This window comes from Hippocampus bargibanti, linkage group LG18, assembly GCF_051943395.1.
Source record: "Hippocampus bargibanti isolate YZ-2025 linkage group LG18, ASM5194339v1, whole genome shotgun sequence".
Classification (NCBI taxonomy): domain Eukaryota; kingdom Metazoa; phylum Chordata; class Actinopteri; order Syngnathiformes; family Syngnathidae; genus Hippocampus; species Hippocampus bargibanti.
In genome coordinates this window covers 1,041,134-1,052,343 of record NC_142751.1, presented here as the reverse complement: position 1 = coordinate 1,052,343, position 11,210 = coordinate 1,041,134, and the positions used below count along the sequence as shown (strand labels likewise).

Below are 11,210 nucleotides of genomic sequence, written 5' to 3'. Positions count from 1 at the left end.
CCGACCCGCTATAGCAGCGACTGTGCGCAACATGCCCCTCAGCATGTTTCAGATGCTATTGCAGCAGTAATGAAAGACGTGAGCTCTGCTACGAATTTTTTTATAGTGCTCGCTTATGACAGGTCAAAACACGGAAGCCGGTTACGTGACTGGGGGATCTTTAATACAGTATGGCATGTACAATAATTTTCAAAATCATCACGCTTCATCAGACAAAACAATAAACATTGTTGCAAAAAACGATTGCATTCACATACAGTACAGTTACATCTTATTATGCAATTTAAAAAAATATTCAATCTTCTTCTGCTTCCCATTTTCACCTTTTTTCACAAACGATTCAATCTTGTTCAACATTTCTAAAAAAAAACCTGATTCATTTTCTCTGGATTCTAAGTAAGATCGTGTCCGTAGCACCTTGCAACGCTTGTGTCTTTGTTGCAATAGGTGTGTATTCAGTTGGTTCTTCATCCTCATCATCCTCGTCATTATGGGAATCTTCTGGGGCATACTTGGCTTTGATTCCGTGTTGGATTCTCCTCAACAGCCACGATTGCCTTATACTTCGTTCCGAGGTCACAATTCTTTTGTTTCGTTATGGTTTAAGATGGTAGAAAATGACATCTGCTACACTGCACACGGGAGCTGGTCATGTGACCAGGTCACGTGACCAAGTCAACCAACGGCGCGATCGATACAGATTTCGATAATGGTAGTACTGTATAGAAACCCCTAAGCAAATATCGATTTACCTCAAGTATCTTTTGTATCGATATAAACATAGCAAAATAGCCGGCGGGAGATGAAAAAGAGCACCGTAGTAACCAGATTATCGTAATAATAATAAAATAATATAATAATAATAAAAATAATAAAATGAAAATAGTATCGTAATAAGCAGTATTATAAATATAACCGATATTGATATAACAAGACTTTACTGTATTATTATTATTATTTTTATTATTATTATTATCTGGCTATACAGCTGTCTATCTACCTACTACCTAGCTATTTGCTATCTATTATCTGTCTAGCTGGCTATATATCAGCTATCTAGCTATCTATCAGCTGTCTATCTAGCTGGCTAGCTATTATCTATATATTAGCTTATTATTATTATTATTATTATTATTATTATGAAGTGAGCGGCACTTGGTGACTTTCAGAAGAACGCGGGTGATTGATGACCACCGGGTCCATCATTCAGTCCCAAGCGCCCTCGCCGTGATTCAATCGGGGAAAAGTGACCTCATGTTGATACACCTCGCTGCATGCCCCTGTTCTCCGGCCTCTAATGGAGGGTCAACGCTGGTGGGAAGCCGTTGTGAATAATTAAGGCACTTTGCAACCTGGGATGCAAAACTGCGCTGCGACATTCACCCTTAAGTGCACGACTACAATGGCCCAAGAGGAAACTGCTCCTTCTGGACCAATTCCATCAATAACTTTTGTTAGCCGCTATGTCGCCGGAAAGCGTACAGCAGGGGTGCTCATTACGTTGATCGCGATCTACTGGTCGATCGCAGCGTGACAGTAAAAAAACATTTGTCAGCCTATCAAACGTCCCGTCACTTGATTGACATACAGGGCAACCATTCAGATGACAACTGAATTTTTACCTTTAGGTTGCCGTGCATGCGTAAACAACGGCGCTAAACGCAGCAAAATTTACAAGCTAGTCAGCGAATTACCTCCGATTTTAAGCCCTTGCTAAAACATATGGTGATCAAAATGAGTGAGAAACCTGGATAAAGTAAGGGGGTAAAATATATTACTTTCATACGGAATGGGAAAATGTGGAGCGGCATTTTCGGACTGTCTTCCCGCCGAAAAGCCAGCTGAGAAAGAGAACGGTGGACAAACTAAAATCCCAGTTGTCCGGACAGCAGTCATTTTTCACTCAACATACTTCAAAAGCGAAAGCCGCCACCGAAGCATCGTTCCGGGTGAGTCACGCCATCGTTAAAAACAATAAGTCCTTCCAAGACGGAGAGATGGTAAAAGAAGCATTCGTTGAAGCAGCTGACTCCTTGTCAGAGACTTTAAAAATAAGGCAGAGATATCTTCAATCAAAGCTCTGCAGCTGTCAAGACATACAGTTACACGGCGCTGTGAAGCCAAGGCTGAGGATTTAACCCAGCAAATGTGGAAAGACATCGGAGATTGTGAGTGTTCTCACTGCTGAAGTCCAGGGCTCATGGACAGTTCTGTAACTTACTCACACAGGAAAAGTACCCCAACATGAGGAAATCAGAATCAGAATCAGAATCAGAATACCTTTATTCGTCCCGCAATGGGGAAATTTGCAGTCCACAGCAGCAATTGAAGAGGGATGGGGTTGGGGTGGGAGTGAAAGGATAGAAAACAAGATATTCTAAGCATAACAAAATAAAAATGTCAACTGTATACTGTGCAAATGTAGATGTGCAAATGTGCTACCTCCTTGACTGCATTATTCGGCTCCACTTATTTATGTGAGTCAGCCTTTTCCTACATGAAGATCATTAAGTCCAAATACCGTTCCACCATGAATGATGAACATTTGGAAATGTGCTTGAGGCTGGCTGTCAGCAGCTCCTGTCCGGACTATGCATCCCTGGCTGATTCAATTCAGTGCAAGTCATCAAAGTAAACTCAGGTAATTACAAAAAAATGTTCATAGTTATTTAGTATGTTATGTATATGTAGTTACTGCCGCTGCTCACCCGCAGAAAAAAATATCCTGTGACTGTAAAGTGTCCTTGAGAGTTTTGAAAGGCGCTTGAAAATGAAATGTATTATTATTATTATTAGTAGTAGTAGTAGTAGTATTATGTGTGTTGTGCAATATTGGCTTATTCAGTTATGCAAGGTACATCAACATACATTGTACATACAAAGAATCCTTAAAACATTTGAAAATAATTATGTTTTGCATTTTTGTCGTGGGTAGATCATTTTCACTTGGTAGTTTTTATAAGTAGCTCGTATGCTGAAAAAGTGTGAGCACCCCTGGCGTACAGTATGTGCTCGATTGAGTGTGTGATCTGCAGAAATATTTAACGAGAGTGAATTCATGAAAAAAACACAAAACATCGGAATATGGCGTGACACCGGTCGGTCGTACAAAAGTCTAGCTGGTGGTAAGAGTCATAAAAAAAAATAAAAAAAAGGATGAATAAAGAAATATTTACAAAATTAATAACATCAAATTGAATTTAAATTTAAATTAAAATTTAAATAAGTAAATTAAAATGAAATAGAAATTAAATTAAAATTAAAGTCACATGTAAATTACATGTAAATTAAATTAAACTATATTAAAATCACAAGACAAAAATAAATACAATAAATTAAATACGTAAAATTAAATCCGAAAATCCTCATTAAGTTCACATACTTATACGCCTACATGCAAAATGAATAAACTAAAACATTAAATAACATAAAATGTCATTAACATTTTAAAGACAATTAATTTTAAATCAAAATTAAAATTAAACTAATTCAATTCAATTAAAATACAAATTATATTTAGATTAAATTACAATGAAATGAAAATTACATTTAAAGGACAACCGATGCCTCCGGACAAGTTGTGTCCATATTGTAAAATCACTTCAAATGACGTATTTGACCAAGATCCCACCGCATATAGCTATATTTCACGTTTTAAGACTTGCGCTGAATATTCAGGAAGTCTTGTTTTTGAGTTGGTGATTCAACATGTTGAGTTTGAGCTGGACACTGATCATTGACACCGACTGGGTGGGATTCAATTAGTAACGGACGTGGGAGACCCCTTTGGCGCCAGATGCCACGGAACCGTTTGACCAAGCCAGATGACGCCGAGGACACACACACACACACACACACACACACACACACACACACACACACACACACACACACACACACACACACACACACACACACACACACACACACACACACACACACACACACAAAAAGATGGCTCTAATTAGCTTTGGGAATCGGATTTCATCCAGTGAGTGCCACTCATTGTCACAGCACCAAATCAGATAACAATTACTGATATGCTTTATTGCCTGCGACAGATGGTGTAGGTGGAACTTCCCTTTTAAATAAAACTATCACTGTGAAAATGGTCCATTCTGGCAGTCATCCTTTCAATGTTTAACATTGAAATGACTTTTTTTGCTAGCCTGTAATTTTGATATAAACGGAAATGGTTGTCCTCTTTATTTAAAAAAATACATTGCAGAGGCCATCACTGTACATAATAATACATTTCACACACTTTTCGCCTTAGGCACTCTGGAAACCAATTAAGTTCGTAAGCCAAGGTATCACTGTAATACATTTGATTTCTAAGCGCCTTTCAAAACTCTCCAGGTCACTTTACAGTCACAGGATAAGTTTTTTTCTGTGGGTAAGCAGCGGCAGGCACACGCGCCAGCGTTCACTCAACCCGGAAGTAACTCAAATAGCTGGAAGGCAGTCATGTCATTAGCTATTGGTTGACCGGTTAGTTAGTCAGAAATACACTCAGCTAGCTTGTTTTTTTACAAGCTGTTTGTTATCTTGTTAGCTCACCAGGTCGTGGGCAAACTCTTTTAGGTCAGACAAGGGGGCTAGCTTATCAGTTGTCCATTTTAATAGCTACTAGTGACGGAGTGACTAGCTATTAGCCTTGAAGGAGGTCAGCGTCGGAATTCTCACAATACTATTAAAATAATAAAAATAATTGTTACATGTGGAAATAGACAATACGTACATTGATTAGTCTATCGCTGTGTTCTTGGTAGTGTCACAGAATCACAAAACTCAATATTCCCGCCAAATGTGCAGAATAGACTTGTCTGTACATATACATATACATCTGTAAATAATTTTAAGGTAGCATTGGGCAAACCTTTTTTTTTACAACGGCCATCCAGCTATCTGGCTAGGTATCTTGCTAGCTAGCTATTTGCTATCTATTTCTTTGTTTTTTTTTTTTACTTTGTTACTTTCGGGTTGAATGAACGCTGGCACGTATGGCTGCCGCTACTCACCCGCAGAAAAAAATATCCTGTGACTGTAAAGTGTCCTTGAGAGTTTTGAAAGGCGCTTATAAATGAAATGTATTATTATTATTATTATTATTATTATTATTATTATTATTATTATTATTATCACGTATGACACATTTGGTCTGGTAAATCCTCCTGTGAGGTCAACATGGACTTTAGCCACCTCATTTTATTGTGAAGCTAAAAAAATGATGCATGTAAATTTGTCCACTGTCGGACAAATAAAGAATCATCTAATGCAGGGGTGTCAAAGTAATGTTTTGCCGCGGGCCACATTGTAGTTCTGGTTTCCTCTCGAGGGCCGTTCTGAATTTGGGGAAGCCTTTCGAATGGTTCATCCCTTCCACATATTACATCCAGAACGCACAACAAATCAATGAAGAACTACTTTTCAAATCTGAAGTCAAGAAGAATGACTAATCTACGCGCCGAAACATGTCAGGTAATAGACACAACTGTCTGTAAGAAAAGAATTTGTTGTAAATTCGATAATAAAGAGACAGTATGAATGTAACACAAAGAATAATGACTTTTATTGTCGTTTATATATAACAATTTGAAATTTTGGTTTGATTTGCTTTTGGGGGCCGAATAAAATGATGTGGCAGGATGGATTTGGCCCCCGGGCATTGACTTGGACACCTGTGATCTAATATAATATAATGTAACGTAATCTAATCTGGCCTTTCCCAGATGAGCAGGGAAACAACATCAATTTAAAATTATTCTTTGCGCTATTCATAACCTTGCCCCCATACCTATCTGACCTCCTTCAAATTTCTATTCCCTCTGGTTCCCTCATATCCTCTTTCTCCCTTGGTAACATCGATTCTCTTGCCACCTTCAAATCCCATCTCAAAAGCCACCTATTTCAAATGGAATTTTCGGTGTAGCTTTATCTCTTGTTTCTATGTATCATTGTATTTTATTTATGATAGTATCTATGCTTGTTTGTGACTGTAAAGTGTCCTTGTGAGCTTTGAAAGGCGCTTATAAATTAAATGTATTATTATTATTATTATTATTATTATTATTATTATTATTATTATTTCCAGTTAGCCTGTCAGACGGAGCAAAAGTCACACACACGACACAGAAAGACACAATAAAACAAAGGAGATGTGGGAATACAATGAATCAGCTTTAATCTCAAATAAATCAACGGAGGACACATGATTTTGAGCGTGGGTCCCGGGGGGGACGCGTCCCAAGTGTCCTAGACTTCCCAGCATGGCCGGTAGACACGTCCCACCATGCATCTGACGGTGTCTCGCCTAAGGATGGGGATGCTCGGGTCCTGGCCGCCGTTGGTACGTTGGACGGCCTGGCTGTTGTCGTCGGCTCGTCGTTTGTAGACGCTCATCCCGTCGTGGAGCACTCGGAGGTCTCGCCAAAGTGCGGGATCGGCCACGACGATGACCCGCTGACCTCTGGTTTTGCCGTCGGAGACGGCGGTCGCATCGCCGCCGTTGTTGTCCGTCATCTCTTCGCTCAGGAGGGAGGCGAAGGCGTCCTGCTCCAGTGAGCCGCCTTGGACCAGGTCGATGGGCGACGCACAGCAAGCGTGCACCAAAAGCGCTGCGGCCACGATGACGCACACCAAGGACTTTGTCATCGTGAAGATCGTTTTGGGAGATCGCTCGACTTCAGGGACGAATCGCTTCTGCAGATGTCTCAGGTTCTAGTCACGACCGAAAACTCTTGGGAATCTTCTTTTATACCCTTCAGGATCCGCACGATTGTCCACGTCACCTTTTACCTCTAATGTCATCGTTGGTTCTCCCATTGTGCTCCGAAAATTAGCCCAAAGTATCAAAAGAGGGATGCGCACCACGATTACGCTGTTCGGGTACGTTGTCTTGACGCAAGTTCATGAAAGTCATGCGGCGGATGACATTGGCCCCTCGCTAACCAAACAGCGGGACGTCTTTGGGCGGCGGAAAGCAAGATGACTTTCATCCAAAATGGCTGACCCTTGAAAGAATGCCGTTGGATTAACCCGGCGGCGGATTGTGCTCATGATGCCTAATGACTTTGGCTTTTATTTTGAAGGCAATGACCAAAAGGGGATTAGCAGGGACATGCTGATAAAGCCTTTTCCAAGATGGCGCCCGAGTAGGCAGCCGTGAGCAAGTGCTCTAATGAGCATTGCTTTTTTTTTCCTTGTCTTTGTGTTTCCTTTTGTCACTTCCACTGCTGAAAATGATGCTTTGATCCTCTTCTCTTTCATCTAGAACTGCTTCATGTCACAAAGAGGGTACAGCAAGTGCTGAAGAATGAATAATAATAATAAATTTATTTTCTAAGCGCCTTTCAAAACTCTCAAGGTCACTTTACAGTTATCGGATCGTTTTTTCTGCGGGTGAGCAGGGGCAGCCACATGCGGCAGCGTTCACTCAACCCGGAAGTAACTCCAATAGATGGAATGCTAGCTAGATAGCTAACAAAGTGTTGAACTAAAGTGTTTTGTATTTTGTTTTGCTACTTCTTTCTTTCCTTTCCTCTTTCTTTCATAAGTTTGCTGCTGTGTTACTTCCGGGTAGAGTGAACGCTGGTGCGAATGGCTGCCGCTGCTCACCCGCACCAAAAAAACAACTAAAACAAAAAAAAAAACATTCTTATCCCATGACTTACGTCAGTGTAAGCTCTCAGTGGTACAGGAGTGGTCCATCGATGAAAAGGTTTCTTCAGCCATCATCTGTACCTCTTTAAAGGTGTCGGACGTTTCACTTCTTATTCAAGAAACTTCGTCAGCAAACTAGTCTTACTGGTAGTTTACAAAGGAGTCGCAGCAGTCACTACATCACAGCTACTGAATCGGCTATTGAAAATAACAAACTTTCGTATGCAGAGGCAGATGATCTACGCATTAAAATATCGGCCCTTCTTAGAAGTGCCAAACCACCTCCGTCCAACATAACATTAGAAGAGAGACTCTACAAAAAGATAAAAATATGACTATTTTGCCAGCAGACAAAGGTAGGTGTACAGTGCTTCTCAACACATTGGATTATGAAGACAAAATAAATAGGTTAATCACTTATGAGCAACTAAAAAGGGACAATAGATACAAGAAAGAAATGAGACACTGTCTCCAAAAGTTAGAGAAAGGAAAACATCTAGACACACGGATGTATTTTAGATTATACCCGGGAGAGGCCACGCCATGTATCTATGGCCTGCCAAAAATACATCAAGAAGGGTTCCCCTTCAGACCCATTGTTTGTAGCATTGACTCCTCTACATACAATGTAGCCAAATATTTAAAAACTATCTTAGCTCCGTTGGTTGGTAACACAGAATATCACGTAGAGAACACCACAGGGTTTGTAGAGAGGATCAAAGACCTCATATTGGAACCTGAGGCAACATTGGCATCTTACGATGTGACTCTCTTTACATCTGTCCCAACCCCAGCAGCAGTCTCGGTGGTGAGGACGAGACTGCTGGCGGACGTTTCTCTGCGAGATTCTGATTCTGATGAAAGAACCAAACTTAAACCGGACCACATCTGCCAATTATTGGAAATCTGCCTTAATACTACGTATTTTCAATTTAGGGAGAAATTTTATAAACAAATTCATGGTTGTGCTATGGGCTCACCAGATTCACCCAAAGTGGCTAATTTGTACATGGAAGAGATGGAGAAACAGGCCCTCGCAATCCTTCCCGGGGACAAAATCTAGACACTGGTTTAGATATGTGGACGATACTTTTGTCATAATTAAAAAACACGAAATTCAATCCTTCACAGACCACCTCAACTCTGTAGACATCAACATTAAATTTACTCATGAGGACATTAAAGAGAACCAACTAGCCTTTTTGGATTGTAAAGTAATTATAAAAGAGGACAAAGCGCTAAAAACAGAAGTCTTTAGGAAGGCTACGCACACTGACCAATACTTACTTTTCGATTCTAACCACCCTTTACAACACAAAGTAGGAGTTATCAGAACCCTCCAGCATAGGGCTAAACTAATACCAACAAGCGTTGAAGGAAGAGAAAAGGAGTCAAAACATATCAGGAGAGCAGTCACTAACTGTGGGTACCCTCTGTAGACATTTAACAAATGTCAGAAAGAAAGAATAGGGAATGAAACCAATAATTCTCATTATACAAAAAGGAGAGGAGTAGCAGTACCTTACATTGCAGGACTTTCTGAAAAACTACAAAGAGTCCTTTGGCAACACAAAATTCCTACTTATTTCAAACCGATAAACACTTTAAGGGCAAAAATTAGTGCATCCAAAAGATAGGCTACCAAATGAAAAACAAAGTAATGTAGTTTATTCAATACATTGTAAGAATGAAAATTGTAAAAAGCAGTACATTGGGGAGACTAAACATATTCTCAAAAAAAGACTTTTTATCAACATCCCAGGGATAATCCTAGTGGGCCTCAATCGGCAGTACATTTGCACCTAAAAGCTAGCAACCACTCATTTGACTGAGGTCTTTTGGAGTTCAGGGGTCACTCCTAAAGACTTTCTATGACTCTGTGGTGGCATCAGCCATCCACTATGGCATTGTCTGCTGGTCAGGCAGCATCACCACCCGGGACAGAAAAAGACTGGAGCGCTTTGTCAAGCGGGCCAGTTCTGTCGTGGGCTGCTCGCTGGACTCTCTTGAGGAGGTGGGCAACAGACGGACGCTAGCTAAACTAAAAGCTATGACGGACAGCCCCTCCCACCCCCTCCTGCCCATCCTGACAGCTCTGGGTAGCTCCTTTAGCCAGAGACTATTACACCCGCGCTGCAAGAAGGAGAGGTACCGCCGCTCGTTCCTACCGACTGCAGTCAGGCTTCACAATTCCCAATGATCACATGTGAAAAAAACAAAAAAAAAAAAAACTGGACACTTGTAAATATGGGTTGTTGCAATATATCTAAATGCATCTCTTGATTCTGCACTATGTACAGTCTTGTTTATAGAACGGTTTTTGCACATCTACATTTGCACAGTATACAGTTGACATTTTTATTTTGTTTTGCTTAGAATATCTTGTTTTCTATCCTTTCACTCCCATCCCAACCCCATCCCTCTTCAATTGCTGCTGTGGACTGCAAATTTCCCCATTGCGGGACGAATAAAGGTATTCTGATTCTGATTCTGATTGACGACAATGAGGTTAAAATCTTAGCGAAAGAACATAGATGGTTTGAAAGGGGAGTAAAAGAAGTGATTTTCATAAAACAGCTAAATCCTTCTTTAAACCGATATGGTGGGGTGAGGTTCAATTTGGATTGTTCGTACAACAGCCTACTCAGGCAAAATAGGATTAGGAATACTGATGAGGTGATACCGGTGGAAGTAGGGCATTCAGGCCAGTCGTTAGTTAGAACAATCGGAACAATCAGTGGAGCGGCAGGGAGTCGCCCTCTGCTCCTCCCAACCTGAGAGCAGGGACCTATCATAGCAGAGTCCGGCACCGCCATGTCTGGACAGTAGGGATATATATATAGGGCCTAAACTACCAGTAAGGCTTTAGTTTACTGACAAAGTTTCTTGGATAAGAAGCGAAACGTCTGACACCTTCAAAGAAGTACAGATGACGGCTGAAGAAACCTTTTCATCGTTATCCCATGACTTTGAAGTGTCCTTGAGAGTTTTGAAAGGCGCTTAGAAATTAAATGTATTATTATTATTTATTTTTTAATTAAAAGATGAAAGCAGGGAGAGGAACGATGGGTTGCTTTGGTGTGATGGCGGTCAACAAGGAAACTACAAATAAACACTTGATAAAAAATAAACAGATGAGAGACGCAAATAAATAAATAAATAAATAAATAAATATAATAATAATAATAATAATAATAATAATAATAATAATAATAATAAATAAACAAATAAAGAGCCAAACAGATAACTAACTAAATAAAGCAATAATAAATAAATAAATAGCTATAAATAAATAAAAATGTGAGTTAGCTCAATATCTAGCTAGATAGATAGCTAGCGAGATAGATAGATAGCTAGCTAGATAGCTAGCTAGCCTCATCAAGGAAACTAGAAATAAACCCTTTTTTTCGTGCAAGGGGAGACGCAAAAAAAAACCAATACAACAATAATAAATAAACAAATAAAGAGATAAACAGATAAATAACTAAATAAATAAAGCAACAATAAATAAATAAATAGCTGTAAATAAATAGAAACGCGAGCTAGCT

General features: G+C 39.9%; 1 protein-coding gene across 1 annotated transcript; it reads right to left on the bottom strand.

Moving 5' to 3' along the window:
- Window positions 1–6,169: 6,169 nt before the first annotated feature.
- Window positions 6,170–6,695, bottom strand: pmchl (pro-melanin-concentrating hormone, like). The gene has a single exon (XM_089020534.1). The coding sequence runs from the start codon at window positions 6,652–6,654 to the stop codon at window positions 6,256–6,258; it is 399 nt and encodes a 132-aa protein (XP_088876660.1). The 5' UTR covers window positions 6,655–6,695; the 3' UTR covers window positions 6,170–6,255.
- Between the last annotated feature and the right edge of the window lie 4,515 nt (window positions 6,696–11,210).

Bases quoted from the DNA above. Each gene is read 5' to 3' on its own strand.
- pmchl (XM_089020534.1), bottom strand. From the start codon at position 6,654: ATGACAAAGTCCTTGGTGTGCGTCATCGTGGCCGCAGCGCTTTTGGTG.